Source organism: Nannobrachium achirus, assembly GCF_963921795.1.
Source record: "Nannobrachium achirus genome assembly, chromosome: 7".
Classification (NCBI taxonomy): domain Eukaryota; kingdom Metazoa; phylum Chordata; class Actinopteri; order Myctophiformes; family Myctophidae; genus Nannobrachium; species Nannobrachium achirus.
In genome coordinates this window covers 23,997,048-24,017,653 of record NC_137816.1, presented here as the reverse complement: position 1 = coordinate 24,017,653, position 20,606 = coordinate 23,997,048, and the positions used below count along the sequence as shown (strand labels likewise).

General features: G+C 43.3%; 2 protein-coding genes across 2 annotated transcripts in view; one reads left to right on the top strand and one right to left on the bottom strand.

Annotated features, from left to right (window-relative positions):
• hcn4 (hyperpolarization activated cyclic nucleotide-gated potassium channel 4) overlaps positions 1–20,606 on the bottom strand; it is a gene marked incomplete at both ends in the record, with an annotated part of 189,932 nt that overhangs the window by 109,500 nt on the left and 59,826 nt on the right. Inside the window, one exon of the mRNA XM_080730125.1 lies at positions 15,416–15,839. Within this exon, the coding sequence (XP_080586251.1) occupies positions 15,416–15,839 (424 nt within the window). The remainder of the gene's footprint in view (positions 1–15,415; positions 15,840–20,606) is intronic.
• Positions 17,654–18,466, top strand: LOC308288475 (mitochondrial S-adenosylmethionine carrier protein-like; the record flags this gene model as incomplete). Its single annotated transcript, XM_080729924.1, has 1 exon — positions 17,654–18,466. One exon carries the CDS (start codon positions 17,654–17,656, stop codon positions 18,464–18,466), a length of 813 nt encoding a protein of 270 aa, XP_080586050.1.

The following is a 20,606-nucleotide window of genomic DNA, read 5'->3' as shown; positions in this document are numbered from 1 at the left end:
CCTATCTCCTTCCACACTTCAGGCAATTCTATAGAACCCCTGCCAAGCAAGAGCCGACTTTTCAATTACGAAAAATGGTAGCCATTAAATGAGAAAATAAGGCTCTTTCATAAGGTTGTTATTATAGGATCGTTATGTTGAAGCTGAGGGAACTGGAATCTCTATCCCTCTAACAATACCCCTCTCCATCTCTTTCCTTTCATATAAGCATACGTACGCGTACGTATGCTGAGTGCAAACACACATTTATATAATCATGTTTCTCAAATATTTTAGCAGACACACTTTTTCCGGTGAGACTTGCGGTAAGCAAGGTAAACAGACTAAACACGTACATCAAATGCAGAGAGTGTAGTGCCTCAGTAATCTAGGATCATAGGTAAACCAAGAACCTAGCATCAAACTAAACAATATAAGAATATCAAAAAATAATGTAATTGTGATGTCTGCATCAAATAAACTAAACAGCACGCTCACCCATGCACATGCACACACACGCCCATGCCCACATACTCAGACATGGACATAACATTCCATATTACATTAAGGATGATGGATTACTGGCCTCTTTCTTCTAATTGAGAGGGACACACAACACGCCTGTCTGCATTACCATCAGAGTAAACAGCACTGCTTTGATTGATGAGGGAACCACCATGTTTTAAAGGCATACCGCTGCCCAGGCTATCTAACCTCATCATGGTTCTCCATTTAACTGGTGTCCACATTGTCAAAAACATGGGCGGTTCAGTTAACTGACCTGTGAATGTAATGGACCCATACAATAATTAAATAATAATAATGTATAATTTAGTTCCCACTCCTTTGGGGTAATTGTGGTCACTACTATGTTTGCACAAAGGTGACATTTATCCTCTGTATTTATCCATCCCAACTTTTAGGGGCGGTGTACTTTGTGCAAGGGAACCTCCAGAAGCAAAGATTTGAGTAAACATTTTTACACAACGATTTGCCATCAAAAAAGCAGATAGGCCTATATACAAGCTCATAGTGCAGCACAAAATCGATATTATTGATTATGTAAGTTATTTGTCATATCTGCCCTGTGCAACTTTTGTTTACAAAGCCTAAAAGCCAAAAAGATATTTTGTATTCATAATTAATCCTGAAGTAAAATGGCATCGATCATGACGGGCAGCCCTAGTTAAGGGAAGCTACGGCGTCCAGAAGAGAATGGAAGTGCAGAGTCATCTCATAGAGGTGGTGTGAGGAGAGCACACTCCAGGTGGGGGAATAACTGCCAGCTAGCCAGGCAAACACGCCAGCCAGCCAGCCAGCCACCATCCATCCAGTTAGCTAGCCATCCAGTTAGCCAGCCAGCCAGCCAGCCAGCCAGCCATACAGCCAGTCATAGAGACAGCCATTCAGCCAGACAGACATACAGCCATTCAGACAGAGAGACAGACACTGCAGTGCTATATAGTGAGGCATCTGGTGTTTGCTGTCTGCCCCGCTAATGATGATGAATGCTTTGCCGTGAAGGTGTCACTACCAAATATGCCCCCAGAAAACATCATTCACTCATACTGTTTTGCTGATGCCAATTCTGTTGACTGCAGTGGAACACAAACCACAGCCAGTGTGGGCCAGTCGTGTATTCTTGTAGCTCTCTGCTGTTAATGTATTTTTGAGCGGTGCAAACCGCTCCTATGTTTCACCTCATTTTAGCACAAACATTAAAAGTCACAGGTCTCAGGCAGAATTCAGCTGACAGAAGCTCAAAAGTCAAAACCCAGACAAAGTCACAAAATTAGCACGGTCCAAACAAAAACGTAATTTGTCCCAAAGTACAGGGACAATCCAGCTCTGTGGCACAGAGACCCTTTGCAAGAATTACAATGCCCCGGTCAATCTCATCATTCTAGACCCTCTGGATATCATTCTTGCTTTTCAGAACAGAGTACCTGGTCTGAGAATCAGCATGCCTGCTCCAAGCGGAGACACGTTGCCAGTTCCAGATGACAGTTCTACTTTTCCCAGAGCATTGCGTCCGTGCGTCCTCGCAGTTAGTTACCACCTAATCTCAGTCGCCGTTGGCCTGGTCGCTGCCAAAATGAGCACACACACTCCCAGAACCTCTGACCCACATTTTTCAAATGGGCCTGTTCTAGCGTCACCATGAGGCCGATATTCGCAAAACACAATTCTGTACATTACTCTGACAGGTTTTGTCCAAAAATCCTACAAATCGGTAGGCAGTATCTCGACAGTCATGTGATCGACATGGATGTGTCCGATTTTGCATATTCCATCCTGATTGGCTAAGATTGGCTTCCAAAGTTTGTAGGATTGAGCCATTTTGAACAAAATGCCACACATTCCCACTAGGCCGAGGAAGAAATGCCACTTACATTTTTTTAAATCAGCCTCATGGTGGCGCTATAACCGGACGATTTGTGGTTTTACCTACAGTACTCCACCGATCAGTTTCAAACTTAGTAAGCGCACTCCCTAGAGGCCAAAGAAAAACCCTTTCCCTGCATTTTTCACATCAGCCTTTTATAGCGCCACCATGAGGCTGTTTTTTGACATACCAGTATTTATTAGGATGCACCACATGTTGACCATTGCTAATATAATGTCAAATGCTGCATACTGCAGATCAGTTTCACCAATGCACACCCACAACCAACATTCCACACCTGGTGGAGACCTGTGCTCAGAAGAGCACTGGTTCTGGTCTCTCCATAAACGGAGATATGACTGAGAACGTATTTATTACCATGGCCTTGATTGTGACCTCAATTCCAAAGTTCGTCATCTCTTCGGGTCAACGTATCGATGATCCCCAAAATAATTTCCAATAGTATGCACTGATGCGGTCAGAATACATGCTGGGGTGAATATACCTTTCCATCATATCTCTAGACAGGCCTAGAGACGTTCTTCTAAAAATGTTTTCGTACCAAGGACCCCCTCATTGCTATGTATTTGGCTGCGGGCTCCATCTCAAATACATTTTAAGCCAGGGACCTCCAGAAGCAAAGATTGGAGAAAATAAGTTCAAGATTGTTCTAAAATAACAGACAAGCTCATGTTAACTCAAGCTATATAAACTAATTTAGCTGGGGACCGCCTGGTCCCCCCCAAAGACCCCGCTTTGAGAGGACACAGATCACAAAAAAAGAAAAAAGAAACAAAAAAAAGAAAATAAAAGAAACTGCTTCCATTCCGCGTCCTACTGAGACATACCCATGGGTTTGTGAAGGATTACACATGGCTGTATAATAGGTTTTCTTTAAAGGAACCCGCTGTGGGTATTCATATCACAGAGAGGCACATTCAGGCGTGCTGAGGACCTGTCACTGTTATTGGCAAAGCCTCATTGTGTACCCAATAATAGCCCATTAAATCTATTCTTTGTGCCTTTCTTATCTCTGAAAGAGCAGTCCTTGACCAAAGTACTGGGTCACTGAGTCTGAAATCCAACCTCTTTGGTTTACCACTTTGCTTATTCATAATATGTTTGGGCAAAGGTTAACGCCTGATTTATGCACAATCAAGTTTCCAGTGTCCCATGAGGCCTTGCGTGAGTGAATTATGGGGTATCACTTGCTATATGAGTGATGTGTGTCAGTCAAACAATTATGTGCGAACACAACCTGACAGAAATCATAAAGGATGATATTTAGTCTGCCTACTTCCCTACCTACAGCTCCCCCTCCACACAGTTGATTCAAATAAATGATCAATGGCTCTTGACACTTGCCCCCCCCCCCCCCAAAAAAAAATAAATAAATAATCATATTTGAACTGGGGACCCCCCACCTTGACAAGCACTTGGAATTGCAGGAGTTGAGGCATTACATTTAGTTTTACTATATTGTGAAAATAGCCGAACTACATCGGCTGTTTTCACAATGTTTGCCTCTTTCTTATGTAGTATTGACAATTTGGCCAATTTGGTATTAAAAGGGTCTTAAAAGTCATTAAATTGTAACTTTAGAAATGTGCAGATACCTGTATACACTTACTTATACTGTATGTTGGTTTGTTTACTGTTGGGTGATCATCTGGGGAATCGGGGACCCCCAAAATAATTTGTGGACCCCCCTGGGTCCCCACATTATTCCCAGTTTGAGAACTGGGAATAATGGGAATACAGTACAAGCTGGAGTATAAATGAAGCATTGCTGGTGGAAATGAAAGCCACCACACTCCTTAGTCCCAGTACGCCAGTCCCAGTAATACCTCTAAAATTGGTCAAATTGTCAGAAATTGTGAAAATAGATGACGCCAGGCATTGTGAGCATGTAGATCTGCTGTTTTCACAATAGAACCATGTTATAAAAAATGTAATGCCTCAACTCTGGTGCTCGTCAAGGGTGGGGGGGGGGGGTCCCCAGTTAAAATATGATTATTTTGGGGGTCGCGGCCTGAAAAGGTTGAGAACCACTGTCGTAATGGAATGTGGGCTTGGTTGCCTGATGTTGCAGCCATCAGGCAGAACGGGGTGGTCTGTGGTGGGGGTAGATTGGTCAGTCATTAGTTCATTGCTACAAACCTGATCTAATAAACAGGCTGACTAATCTCATCCAAGTCAATGGTTTGTCAACATGAGGCAACTGAACTGCCGTGAGGAGATGATGATGCAATCAGTCATTTTTTTCTTTTTTTATCCCCATGAAATATGACAACAACAGAATAGAGGTTGTGGCTGGGGAGGGGGTCTTCTCTCTCTCTACTGCAATGGTTCTCAAAAAAGGTCATGTCAAGGACACCCCAAAAAAGAAATGTATTTGATTGAGACCACCATTTGAAAAGAGTTTGTGCCAGGGAAGGTACAGAAAAGATTTGTCCAGAAAGAAAAATACTGGGTGCTCGGAAGATTTTTTTGAAAAAAAGTGTTCTAAAGGTGCTCTTTGGTAGGGAACTGAAGGATCAAAAGACCAAGGCACTCTTGTTAAAAGTTAAAAAGCCTTTAATTCATTTTGGCTAAACCATATTTTGAAAAATGTTAAAAATTGGAAAACCCACGCGTTTCTGATTTAACCAGCCTTCCTCAGGGTACCCTGAGGGAGGCTGGTTAAATCCCATTTTTAACATTATTCAAATATGATTTAGCCATAATGAATTAAAGGCTTTTTAACTTTTAACAAGAGTGCCTTGGTTTCCTTTTTTTCCCACAGACTTTTCCTAAACTATTCCAAATTATTTTTTAACAGTCAATTCAAGGTTCTCCAAACATGTTTAAAAAATCGTGGGGTTTGTTGCATCAAACAATTAAATACACCAACTCCAACATGTTACATTTGGTCTCCTTGCTCTTCTAGTGAGATATTTAGATCACGTCTCGATTCAATGTATCCCCTTAGCAAGCAGGCAGCCTCTATTAGATCAATGGTGAAAATGTCAGCACTTATAGTCGGGGGATATCTTAAAAAGTCCTGGAATAAATTCCTTACCAAAAATGTTCTTCACCAATGTGTTTGTAAAGGTGTCTAGTAACACATCCCACAAAGACTGAAATTCAGTTTCCCTAGGAGAATCCGTGACAGCTGATGAAAGTTGGGGTCCCATTAACTTAACTATACAGGATAAAACACACCAAAATAAATATGCTTTAAGTAGCATGTGAGGGGTCAAACTAGGGTTTTTTCATGATTCTGAATCCATTGCAAGCATTTGTTTTACACAAAAAACATTCCTTGGGGTGAAGGGGCTCGCATAAAAATCTGTGAAAAGTGATGACTAATCACTAAACCATAGTGTTGCAAGGCCTTTTTTTAGCCCAAGGAATGTTTTTTGTGCAAAATAAATGCTTACAATGGATTCAAAATCATGAAAAACCCCTAGTTTGACCCCTCACATGCTACTTAAGCATATTTATTTTGGTGTGTTTTATCCTGTATAGTTAATTTAATGGGACCCCAACTTTCATCAGCAGTCAAGGATTCTCCTATAGAGAAACTGAATTTCAGTCTTTGCGAGATGTGTTACTAGACACCATTACAAACACATTAGTGAAGAAATGTTTTGGTAAGGAATTTATTCCAGGATATGACACTATTTCTGAAGATATCCCCCGACTATTAAGCAGGAAACCCAGTTCAAATCCAGGGTAGAAGAAGAAAGTTACATAGAGCTGCTTTAAGTGGTTAAAATGAGTGAAAAACAGTTGTGGTTGCATGGGTTCCGTGTGTGCAGCACGTGTGGAGGGATCAGATGATGTAAGAAGGGGGGCTCCAAGGATAAAAGGTTGGGATCCACTGACCTAGTTTAATGAAAGCAACACTATCACAAGAGGGTGCTTTTTTTTTATCCCACGATTTCTTTCACCCAGTGTCAATAGTCTAATGTAATCTTGGGCGCTACACTCCTCTGCCAACCTGAGGAGAGCAAAGGACTAACCTCATGCTTCCTTCTATGCATGAGGAGTCCAAGCCACTTCTTTTCACCTGACAGGGGGGAGTTTCTCCGTTGTGCGTAGCGCGTGAAAGGAACACATTATTCCAACCAGTTCCTTTCTCCTCCATCAGGTGTTCCAGCTGGCCAGGGGGAGGCAGTATAGAGACCAGGATTACAGCATGTTTTTCTGTGAGGATACCTGCACTAGGGGACACGGGGAGAACATGGAAAACCACACGCACCGGGAGAACAGGATCGCTTCCAACCAGAGCCACAACTTTGTTCAACCTATACTGTAGCCTGTACTGTACCATAACGTTGGTTGTAACATCATGCCAATGACAGATAGAGTATACAGCGCTAAAATAGACGCAAGATAAAAACATTAATACATTTCGATCCACTAGCCTACTTTATAATTTTAGGGGTAATACAGAGCATTAGCGAGCTCTGGACTAGTGTAACATGCTATAAATAGGCATTCATCATCCGGAAAAGGCATTCAAATTAACATGAAAGCAGTCATTCCGTAACTGAAATGACGAATGAAATGAGTAGCCTACAAAGGATGTAAACAAGCCCCATTGCTTTCTTGTGTTTTAATCCTATTAGTAGACCTTGTATCTGAAGTAACTGTACTGTCCTGTGGTATTCCTATGCTAACTGCTAATAAAGTATTCAATCCAAAGAACAAGTGATTTTTCAGGCTGACTTACAGTTTTTGGTGTATGCATCCTTGGGTTTCTTTCTGACAACCAGCTAAATATTGTCCAATGCGTTTTTGTATTCAAATAGATTCTCTTTGAATCGTTTTTACTGTGATACCGTGGCAATTATCTCCGACACAAATTCCATATATTTCTACAGTATAGGTATTGTATAAAGCCCAGTGTTCCTCAAATGGGGGTACGTGTACCCCTAGGGGTACGCGGGGGTACTGCAGGGGGTACGTGAGAACAAATAGAAAATGGGAACATGTATTTTACGGTCATTGTTAATGATAAAACATTGACATACTTTGTGTGAACCTGCTCATCTGCTCATCTGTAAATTGTTTAGCAAAATTACATCAACAACTTGACTAGTACAACTGTTATGTACCACAACGCTGTTTTATTTTTGAACATATTGGCATTGGTACTGGACTTTTGATATACATTTTTCTAAGCAAAATGTTGTAGTCAATGTTGCAGTACCCCTTTATACTGATTTCTGGAGCCAGGTACCCCCTTCCCTTGACTACAACATTTTAGAAAATTGTATATCAAAAGTCCAGTTCCAATGTCAATATGTTCAAAAATAAAACAGCGTCATGGTACATAACAGTTGTACTAGTCAAGTTGTTGATGTCATTTTGATTAACAATTTACAGATGAGCAGGTTCACACAAAGTATGTCAATGTTTTATCATTAAAGCTATACTGTGTAAGTTGCTAAACTAGTGGTCAGTAGCGGTTTGCTTTTTTCAGCCGTTTTTCGCCCAGTGTCGCCACGGACCACCGGAGCGGGGCCGCAAACCACCGCGGGACCCACCGCGACCGATACAAATCCGTAGAGGGGTAGAACGTAATTTTCTGACCAGGATTTGGGGAGTAAGAGGCAAGAATCCTTCACCATCGTAAACACTGTTGCTGAGGGAGGCTACTTCCTGAAGAGACGGCAAGACACGCTGTGATTGGCCGGTAGTGTATCATGTGTGTATGATCCGCGATGTGATTGGCCAACGTATACACAACGTACAGATGATGCAGATGGCGTAATTTTGCCGCGAAATCCGGACCCCGGCCAGGATCATAGAAAACATATTTACAGAAGGCTTTAGGGGCTGAAATTAACGTGGGAAATTAACGTGGGTGTTCTAAAACTTTAGCGATTTAATAGTTAGGACAACTTTAAGATTTGTTTTATAAAAAAAGTTACATAGTATAACTTTAACAATGACAGTAAAATTCATGTTCCCATTTTCTATTTGTTCTCACATACGCTGAACGCAGAACCCCCGCGTACCCCTAGGGATACACATACCCCCCATTTGAGAAACACTGCTCTACCATACCATAATGTCAGGTCTAGCATGTGCTTAGTCTAGCCTGCATTTGCATTTCTCATTTGGATATCAAATTGACGTTTGAGATCAAAGCATTAATCATTAACGTGAGCCACATCTTTGATTGTTCAATGTTGCTTCAGCAGCCTACTACAAGGTAACATATATGCTATGGTTTAAACATTGTCCAATGCGTTATTCAAATGCATCAGATGGCAACAGTGGTGGAAAAAGTACTCACATGTGTTACTTGAGTAAAATTATCAATACTGCAATGCAGCCAGAACTACTCTGTTACAAGTAGAAGTCTGGTATTCAGATTGAATTTACTTAAAAAAAGTACAAATGTATTGGCATCAAAATGTTGCCTACTTTAAAGTACCAAAAGTAAACTCGTTATGCAGAATATCCCATTTCAAGTTTTCAAATGTTTAAAACTCTTTCGAAAATAGCCGATCTACAAGCTCACAATGCGTTGCATCGCGACACATTGTGAGCTTGTAGATCGGTTATTTTCGTCCATGCCTTACCCTAACCTGACTTGCGTCAGATGGTGGCAGTAGTGCGTAGGCTACCGCTCTACTTTACCATCTGAGATCTCTCGGTGGGAGTTGATAACGCTCGTAAAGCCCCGGGCCGGACCAATCAGCGGCAGCTACGGGCGGGCTCTGAGCGGCTCTGAGCCAATAGAGTCTGATTGCAGACCACGTGGATGCAGACAGGCCAATATGAGTGGTTGGAGTTGGCACTCCCAGACTGTGACAGAGAGACGGCCACATCCAATCACCTGCTAAAGAATTTCAAAAAATGGCCCGCCCCTTACATCGAGTCTGCCCGAGAGATCTCAGATGGTAAAGTAGAGCGGTAGCCTACGCACTATAGAGAAACGAAGCCATGTCGTCATTTGTGCGTAATGTCGCCCTCTAGGGGGTTCATGTTGGTATTGTTTTGTATTCAAATCGCCATTGAGGAATCTGCGATCGCCGCATATAAGGACTGTGTTAAAAAAATAAACACACCATGTGCGCGTTTCTGTCAGCGGGGGGGGTTCTGCATAGTTTATGATATTCATTCATATCTGATATAGCCTGTGTAACTCGTTTCTAGCGTTTATTGTGTTACTCTTTGGGTAAATCTGTACATTTCCACCTTAGTCGATGCTTCATATCCATTTGGGTCAATCCGAGAGCATGGTGTGTTTATATTTTTAACACAGTTCTTATATGCGGTGATCGCAAATTCCCCAATGGCGATTTGAATACAAAACAATACCAGCATGAACCCCGTAGAGGGCGACATTTCACGCCATTTCACGGAAGTGACATCACACTTCGCTACTGAATTGCCACCATCTGACGCAAGTCAGGTTAGCCTTACCCCTCATCCCTAAACTTCTTTGCCCTTTTTTACTATTTTTAAAAACATTTTAAAATAATTCAAATAGCCTATCTACATCGACACGTTACGAGCTTGTAGATCAGCTATTTGAAAAATAAATGTCAAAATAGTAAAAAATGAGTTTAGGGCTAAGGGCTGGGGGTAAGGCATGGACGAAAATAGGATATTTTAGGAAAAATAGGACCTCCAACGGAAACAAGGCAGGGTGTTTTGACTGTATTTGTGCTGTACTAAATTTTTTAGTTTTGACTGTACTTGTGCCGTTTTTGTCTAATAGAATATTCAATCAATCAGTACCGCATTCTGTACCACTCAAACATGGTACAGCATATGTATCATTCAAACATACAGCATTCGGCGTTCTATGAAAACAAGCCCAAAATAAGCGACTAGGCCACACGCACAATCGCGCACGCGCACACACACTCACTAACCCTAACCCTATGAATCTTGAAAGAAAATGTGAAATATTTGGAATATTTTGGAGGTCCCTAGCGCTAAATATTTTCAGATGGAGTATCTGTGGCCAAATACATATAGTCAGGGAATATTAATAAAAGTGAGAATACATTCCTTACCAAACAATTTCTTCACCAATGTGTTCGTAAAGGTGTCTAGTAACATACCTAACAAAGATTGAAATTCAACATCCCTAGGAAAATCTTTGACAGCTAGGGTAATTCTGGGTCTCATTCACTTACTATACACTATACTATAAGGGAATAAATTACTCCCAAAAAATATGCTTTAAGTGGGATGTGAGGGGTCTAACTAGGTGTTTTTAATTATTCTGAATCCATTGCAAGCATTTGTTTTGCACGAAAAACATTCATTGGGCTAAAAACAGCCCATAAAAATGATGGTTTAGTGATGAGTCATCACTTTTCACAGTGGTATGGGGGTCCATTTTTTGGCCAAGGAATGTTTTTCGTGCAAAACAAATGCTTGCAAAGGATTCAGATTAATTAAAAACTGAGTACTTTTTCCACCACTGCCTATCACCTCGAGGACAGAAGCCACCTCTATAACTCTCAAACCAGACTGTTTACAGTGTGGGAGACGACATGTGAGAGCAAACTAAATATAAATCTGCTTTGTTTTCCAGTGACATCAGCGTTTCAGGTCGCCACGCTCCGGGCCCCATGGCCTCTAACTGTTGTCAGGGAAATACTGTACATCTCATTACTGTCAGTAGTTGTTCTCAAACTTTTTCATGTCAAGGACCCCCAAATTGATTTGGCTGCCCTCCACCCCCACCCCCCATTGGAAAAGGTTTTGTATCAGGGACCGCCCAAGTTAAATAATAATAATAAAATAAAAAATAAGTTAACACAATCTTCTCTCATGGCAGTCCCTGGCACAAACTCTTTTCAGATGAATACATACCAAATGCATACTAATTTGGGGGTCCTTGACGTGAAAAAGTTTGAGTGGAGCGGAGTGAAAGTCACAAGTATCCAGTAATACAGAAATAAAAATACTCAAGTAAACAACCCTCCATCCATCCATCCATCTTCAACCGCTTATCCGGAATCGGGTCGCAGGGGTAACAGTTCCAACTGAGACTTCCAGATTTCCTTATCCCGAGCAACTTCCTCCACTCCCTCAGGGAGTATACTGAGGCGTTCCCAAGCCAGTTTGGAGATGTAATCCTTCCATCTGGTCTTTGGTCTGCCACGGGGTCTCCTCCCAGTGGGACGTGCATCGAGGACCTTCCTAGGAAGGCACTTGGGGGATATCCGTACTAGAAGCCCGAACCACCTAAGCTGACTCCTTTCCAAGTGTAGGAGCAGCAGATCTACTCCAAGTCTCTCTCGGGTGACTGAACTTCTCACCCCATCTCTAAGGGAGATACCAGCCACCCGTCTGAGGAAACCCATTTCGGCCGCTTGCACCCCCGACCTTATACTTTCGGTCATGACCCCATACTCAAAATAATATACTTAAGTACTCTGTGCCGCATTAGCGGAAACAGGCAGTACGGTGTGGCATTAAGTGTGGCATTCAGGAGAAGTTGCATAGAGCTACAATTGACACAGCAGCCCTGTCACAGAGTGACAGCACTGTGTGCAACATTTAGGATCTTATCTCCCCATTCCAGGAAACAGCATCTCTCTTCAAACGGCACCTTTGGTATTTGGGGGTGGGGTGGGTGGGTTGGGTTGTTTACTGTATATGCGCAGCGTGTAGCTTTCAATGGTAAGAGTCACAAAGTGGCTCAGGTTGTTCTGCATTGAGACAGATAACATTTCTGTAAGGTTGAGTCTGGAGAGAACCAACACCCAAGAAGTAGAACTCATCAGCATATGTACCTCTCACACACAGGCACGCACACAAGCACATGCACAGTGCACACACATATGCGCGTGCACACATGCACACACAAACAGGATTCAAATACTAGCTGCATATCTCCCTCTTGTTTGGTTTAGCTGCATTCTGTAAAACAAATCATTAAATGACCTTGCACGTCTTTGTAATATGCCCCTTCCTTCCTTCCTTCCTTCCTTCCTTCCTTCCTTCCTTCCTTCCTTCCTTCCAGAAAGAAAGGATTCCTACCTCCTTCTTGCCTCCATTCCTCTACCTTCCCATTCCTCTTGTCCACGCAGCAGCACAAATCTGCCAGAATTGACTGCTCAGATTCCTCCCTTCAGAAGTAAAGCAGCATCCACAGACAGCACATGAAGGAAGTGTGGAGACATTTTCCTCCCCATTTATACTTTATTTGAACTTTTTTCCTCTCTTTGAAATGGCATCACAGAGGCCCTTGCATGATTCACGAAGCCCCACTGATGTGTTCTGCGACTCTAAATGGAGTGTTATATGGGGCCAGCCTCTCCAGCTGCCTGCCACTGGGCTATGAAAGGTAGTACCTTTTCAAGTATCCCAGTGGGTTTAATGTTATGCTTTTGATTTGCAATCAAACGCCACCAAATTGTCCATGCAGAGTCGGGCCTTTCAAGCTACAACCAGGGGCGTCACAAGGGGGGGGGGGGGGGGAGTGGGGAGTGGGACTGAGTTACTAGGGCCCTTTATGCTTTAGCTATTGAAAAATAGCAGATGTACAAGCTCACAAGCTGGTAGATCTGCTATTTTCGTCGTGAAAATGGGTGCAAATCTTTGAATATGTGTATTTTTTAAGCGAACATTTGTAACTCAAATTATGGGGGTCCGTGGCCAAATACATATCATTTTGGGGGTCCTTCACATGAATAAGTTTGAGCACCACTGACAACATAGGTTTTTCAAAAAACCTTTGAAGGATTTAGAAGACATTAATAGAATCGGGTAAAAAATATTCAAAGACTTGCACACATTTTCACGATTTTTCAAAAAATAGCAGATCTACAAGCTCGCAGCGCGGCACTCGGTGCCGCGCTGTGAGCTTGTATATCTGCTATTTTTCAATAGTACATTCAGGGGGGCCCGCAGTGAATCTTTGTACCCAGGGCCCAGAATTTGGTGCGACACCCTTGGCGACAACGCCCACCTCCGCTCCGCCAGCCAGCTGAGTGAGTGAGTGGCTTCGACAAACACTGTGGAGCTGAGCGGCTGCTTCAGTGAGAGCTCTGGGTGGCAGCACTGCCTCATGGCTATAATCAATGCCCGGTGTCAGAAATGTAAAGGGGGAAATTCACCCCGCAGAAATTACTTTGTATTAATCTTTCGACCTCGAATGAGTCAGTCTAGATTGCCTTGCCGGCAAGTTGCCTCTCGACGCAGGCACGCCACGACAGGGCTCAACAGGACCCATTCATAAAAGAGTCAAATAAAATAACAATTCCCTTCTAGGACGTTCATTAAATAATGACTGACAGATAGGACAGACAATCTGTTAGATGATAGCTTGGCTTCGAGGTATAGAGAGATGCTGACTAATAACATGGGGTTATTGCTTTTATCCCCATTCTTGACAGCAGGGCCTCATCCTGGCTGGGAGCTGGCATCTGGAGAGTGGTATTAGGGTGCCTGCCAAGTGCCAACAGCGACAAAGTACCCTTGACAAATTATCCTTGAGTAAGACATGTATAGGGACCTGTTGAGTGCGAGTTTGGTTTGCTGAAAGATTGTCACAAACTTTTGCCTCCCCCATCTGAAAAAGTTTTGTGCCAGGCAGGGACCCCCAGAAGACAAACACATTTATGTAAAAAAAAAAAAAGGCGCAGCATGAAGTGATGCGATGCAGAGATCTGCTGTAGATCTGCTGTTTTTGGATAGCCAACATATTTTGGTTTAAATGATTGCGATGCTACATTAACTCACACACATACACACACACACACACACACACACACACACACACACACACACACACACACACACACACACACACACACACACACACACACACACACACACACACACACACACACACACACACACACACACACACAACACACACACACACACACACACTATGAGAACCAGTGAAAAAGGGTATTCATATCTATATAAGTGCAGTTGTTGTTGTTTTTCCCCCACTTTGTTATCTGGCTATTATGTCCCATCTGGTTTTGTCCCTACACACTGTCTGTTGTGAATCACTATTCCACTCTCTCTCTCTCTTACTCCCTCTTGCTGTAACTCAGTGACTGCACTAGGGCGACCGAGGTACTGTAACATTCCATCCCAAACTGCAGCAATGCAGGCAAGGCCCCACCACCACCACTAGTTAAAACCCACTGCGACAATTGGTAGTAATAATAATAACTGGTATGACGCCTGAGGGTGAAAAGCGACCTCGCCCTTTATCTACAAGCTCACAACGCCTCGCGCTGCGAGCGATCGGCTATATTTGGCAATAAAAGACGTTTGATGTGGAGGGAAAAAAGAGCAGACCAAGTATAAGCTCTCTAAGGCCATGGACCTAGATATCTTTGTCGTGTGGACCTCGATATTTTTCTATGTGGATATCTGAAAAACCGGGATATATGAAATATCCAGCTCCGTGTGGACCTAGATATTTTTCTATGTGGATATCTGAAAAACCGGGATATCTGAAAAATCCAGCTCCGTGTAGCCTTGGCCTAAGTATTGAGGGTCTAAGTGGTGAACTGTCTGAAAACACACATTAACATGAATCCAACACAACGCTACACAAGTCTATTTATGTAGTGGGGGGTCCCTGCTTCTCTCTCTCAGCTTGAAAAACGTTGAAGAGTGGTTAACTTGACATCCTCCGACCCTGGGCAAGATATGATTTCCGGGTGGTTCTAGCTGAAGCGGCGGAAGTGCTGCGCTTAACGGAAGTTACGTCATGTGGTGCGGGTCTGTTTACATTCCCCATCGAAACAAACACAAAGATTGTAGCTCTTAACTCGCTCTTAATAGGTGTAACGTTATCCGAATCAATGTTTTTGTTTGTATATTGTTTATTTGTGAGCGCAACCGGCGGAGCGGGAGAAGTAGAACAGATTTTTTTGAGTGGGGAATAAGTTTGCAGGGACACCGCACTGTGAAAAAAAGACAACTTCCGTGAAAATTCAGGCCCACCTCCTAGAACTCTCTCTGCTTCATATCTTGACCAGGATTTTCTCTTTGAAGATAATTAAGCCTGGCTATGCGAGGCTAACATCCTCCTCTCTCTCACGACCCCCTTACCTCTTCCCACTGGTGGATGTAGCGTATGAGCCTGGACAGCCGGAGCAGCCGGAGCAGGCTGAGGATCTTGGTGAAGCGCACGATGCGCAGGGCGCGCGCCGTCTTGTAGAAGTCCGAGTCGATGCGCGTCTCCACGATGAGGAAGATGTAGTCCACGGGTATGGAGGAGATGAAGTCCACCACGAACCAGCTGCGGAGGTACTTGATCTTGATCTGCTGCGGGTCCAGGATGATCTCCGTGTTGTCCTCCTTGACGATGCCCGTGCGGAAGTTGAGCACCAGGTCCATGAGGAAAAAGGTGTCGGAGACCACGTTGAACACGATCCACGGCGGCGTGTGCTCGTCCTTGAAGAAGGTGATGCCCACGGGGATGATGATGAGGTTCCCCACCATCAGTAGCAGCATGGTCAGGTCCCAGTAGAACCTGAAGAAAGAGAACATTTATTGATGTATCCATTTGTGTAAACCTTTTTTTGGTTAGATGATGTTAAAGACTTGAATTGTGTTTTGGGAAAAGGCATTTTCTTCATAGCAGATTTGTTATGTAAGGCTCGGGAAAAAAGACGGAATGTTCTGTATGAAATGGAGTTTGTACACATATGCAATGAATTATATGTCGTGTCCTATAAGTCTATGTGGACACAAAAATAAAGACTATCATTATTGGTAGACAGATAGACCGATAGATAGGGCTGTCACCATTTAAACATTTCAGTTGACGATTAATTTGTCATACAAATAACAACGTAAGCTTGTAGATCTGCTATTTCTGCTTTTTTATATTGGAAAATGTATGAAAATGTTTCAACGTGGAAACGATTATAATTGCGATTATCTAAAATAATTGCAATTGTATTATGTAATAATTGTGACAAGCCTATAGACAGACAGACACACTATTGATCCCACACGTTGTCCTGACAGAACAGCAGTATGAAACACAGCACAGATACTGGAGAAAAAGAAAAGAAAAGAGATACAAGAGACGGCTTCATTCAAACTGAGACAGCTGGCTATGTGAATATACAATAAACCCCACAAGTGAAAATGTGAGCAATACAAAGAAATCGAGGCATCTTACAGTATATTATGCAAAATGTCATATTGTTTAAAAAGAAATCATACCCCAGATTTCTCTCTGCTCAAAGGAGCTTTTTTGGCATGGGAAAATATATGTTTACATTGCCAAAGAAATGTAAACATAGTATACTGTATGTTTACATTCAATTCTGCATTGATTCTGCTGTTGTCGCAGTGGAGTGTACTGTATATGCCTGAAGGATTATGTGAGTCAGTTTGTGACAGTTTGTTCCACATAATTGCCACATCCTGGGTTAGAATCACAATCAAGACCTTGCATGATGTCGACTTCTGGACTCCTACCAGTGGCTTTGTACTGTATGACCTACAGCAGGGGTTCTCAAACTTTTTCAGCTATAAAGACCTTTTTCCACAAGGCCATGATATAAAATAGTAATACATAATAATAATAATAATATTATAGGCCCCGCACATTTGCACATACGTGAAATTTGTCCAAATAGGAGCAGTACATAATGGTGACGTCACCGAGAATGCTGCTTCCTGATTGGCTAAAAGTTTATGTTTGTTTTTTTGCTGCTTCCTGATTGGCTTGGTTAACGCAATGTTTGTGATCTGGACTAGAACAATAGTCTGGTTGCCCTACTGGCAACCACACTAACTAGAAAGATGCATTTGGAAATGTGGTTGCCGTAACGCGAGTCACACTTACAAATGAATTCAGTCTTACCATTTGAATTTTCCCCATTCAAGTCAATGGGGAAAATTAATTCACTAATAAATGAATGGCCATATATGGAGATCTCTGTCAGTCCTTGTCCCTTTTATGCCCATATGGAGATCCCTGATGTCATCAATATTAAGCCCATATCTTGGAGGACACACTGTGTGCCTGTCTATGATGACAGTCATCTCCATATTTGGGAAAGGTTTAGTTACTTGGGCCAGCAGAGTGCGCAAGTACTGCGTTCGGTGATTTTGTATGTGGCGTCAATGTCCGCGTAGCCAATCAGGGAACAGGTCTTGATGACGTCACCATCAACAGCCAATGAGGGACCAGCATTCTTGGTGACGTCACCATCAACAAGTGCGACCCGATATAAATAACAGGGCACGCTCTGCTTGCAAACAAGGCCAAAAAGTGATTTGGCTGCAGTGTCTAAATGCTCCATTCATACTCCACAGTGCACACACAACATGGAGAGACGTGAGTTCTTTGCGTCTTTGGTGGCAGGGGGCTGTGCGGGCATGTGTGTGGACCTGACCCTGTTCCCACTGGACACCATTAAGACCAGACTACAGAGCCAGCAGGGCTTCCAGAGGGCCGGAGGCTTCAGGGGAATCTACGCCGGTGTCCCATCCGTTGCCATAGGCTCCTTCCCTAATGCCGCTGCGTTCTTCGTCACCTACGACTGCACCAAGTCCCTGCTCGGAGGCGCCGGCCCGCTGGCAACACCCCACATGGCGCCTGTCACTCACATGCTGAGCGCCTCCCTGGGAGAGACCGTGGCGTGTTTGACCCGGGTCCCCACGGAGGTGGTGAAGCAGCGGACCCAGGCCTCTCCGTCCTCCAGCAGCTACCAGACACTGCTGTCTACGCTCAGAGGAGAGGGCGTTCGAGGCTTGTACAGAGGATTCGGGAGTACCGTTCTCAGAGAGATCCCTTTCTCACTGGTGCAGTTTCCTCTTTGGGAACATTTAAAGACTTTGTGGTCCAGGAGGCAAGGTCACACACTCTCCTCTTGGCAGGCTGCGGTGTGCGGAGGTTTTGCAGGTGCAGCAGCGGCATTCGTTACCACTCCCCTTGACGTGGCCAAGACCAGGATCATGCTAGCTAAGTCTGGGACGACCACGGCTAGCGGCAACATCCCACTGGTGCTGTATGACGTATGGAGGATCAGAGGTCTTACAGGGGTGTTTGCAGGCGGCCTGCCAAGGATGACCTTCATCAGCGTGGGTGGCTTCATCTTCCTGGGAGCCTACGAAAGAGTCCGCCGCAGCCTCCTATAGCAGGCTAGCCTGATAACATGGATTCACTCACACGTTCCTCCATGGTATCAGTCTGGACTTCGGCCCATAGGGAGCGAGTATGAGAAATCTGAAAATGACCGGGCCAATCAATGATTGCGTTATGATACACTGTTCAGTTGAATCGCAGTCACTGATTGGCCCGGTCATTTTCTGATTTCTCATACTCGCTCCCTATGGACCCAAGTCCAGACTGATACCGTGGAGAAACATGTGAGCGAATCCATGTTATCAGTCTGGCAGATGCCAGGCTAATAGCAGGCCTCCCCAGCCTCAGGTGTGGAGGAGGCCCACCAAGTGGTCCAAAATATGACTCTTAAAGGAGTAGTTCACCCGCCAAAATTACTTTTTTTCTATTGATTAGTCACGCCATGGAAACTAGAGTTCAATAATATTTTTAGTTTTTTGTCACATTCCTAAGACAAAAATTTGATTCGAGTAAATTTACCACCATTGATTCCGGATGGGGACCCGTTTCGAAACGGGTCCCCATCCGGAACGAATGGGGGTAAATTTATTGTTATCACATTTTTGTCTTAGGAATGCGACAAAAAATATTATTGAACTCTAGTCTCCATGGTGTGACTAATCAATAGAAAAAAAGTCATTTTGGGTGTGAACTACTCCTTTAAGGGACCGTAAACTCGGACTCTGACTTTTTATCATCTTTGGGAACCCCGATCTACACTCCAAAATTCGCAGTGTTAAAGGAGTAGTTCAGCCAAAAAATTACATATTGTCTATCGATTACTCCCCATATCATGAAATGCCCATATATGGACATACCGTGTCAGTCTCAGGTTTTTCTCCAGTGTGGATACGCTGGTGACTCTTCAGGTGACATAACTGTCTGAAACTCCTATCACACTCTTTAGAAAGGTTTTTCTCCAGTGTACTGTATACGGTGCATGTTGCTAAGAGATACATTATATAGTTTAATATAAATACATTTATTCGTGAAAAAATGTTCTCTGTTGACTTTAATTACAAATTAAACTTTTCCCGAATATGGAGATGTCTTACATCATAGATGTCTGACATCATAGACCACATTGATAGTAAAATATGTTATTGTTGTTTAACATGGTATAGATATCATTCTCAGTGTTAAAAGTCAATGCCATGATGTTTTGATCTGATAACTAATGCACGAGACGAGAATCTGCCCCACTCCAGGGACAGAAAGATTGACCAGCGAAATGTCAAAGTGTCCAGGACACGGGATAATGGAAAGCCAAAACATTCTACATCCTTGGCTTCTGAGTCCACGAGACTCCGTCACAACAACATCCCATCCATGTTATGTTTAATTGTCCAATCAGAATGTGACTAATGTATTCTGTAAACTCCATATATCTGTGAATCATTATGCTTTGTACTCAGAGATACTATGGGTGGCAATGCTCTCTACTGTACTTATACAGTACCTACAATTTGAACTCTGACTAAACTTCAACACAAAAACGCATATTCCCTGGTGTGGACATTCATCATTTCTTGTGTGGAGTACTTTATCATTTTGGGGGAAACTGTCTATTCATATGGAATATGATCCAAATTCCATCAATGGTCCATTCGATTGCCGGATTAGCTCCGAGGAGATATTGGTCTCTTCCGCTGCTAGAACCAGTTAACAACCAGCCGGGGATATTATCAGACGTTTCCCCTGACTCCCACGGAAAGGACTATCTCCCACACGTTTTTTCCTCCTGCGCGAGGAGAAATTACCTTGGGACGCCCCGAGCACAGGGAGGCAGAAAACACCTGCCGAAATCTAAACAACCTTTTTACAAACGGAACAATTGCACCATTTTTGAGCTTGAAGCCTCTCTCCAAAGCTTGGAGAATGAACTGATAACAGCCGTAACGGCTAAGATAGACGATGAGGAAATGAAACAGTTGTTTCTAGGTGCCCCACAATTGCACCATTTTTGCCCATATGGAGAAAGGAATTCAGATATGATGACTCTCTCCCACATCAACATATCGTCTGAAGAAAGCCGAAATGGAGGCGGCCAGGTTTGGCTCTCTGGCACAGTTCCACACCAGGAGCCTTTCACGGACGGTCTCTCCCCCCTCATCTCTCCGCACAGAGATTTTGAGAGGGCAACATGCTTCATCC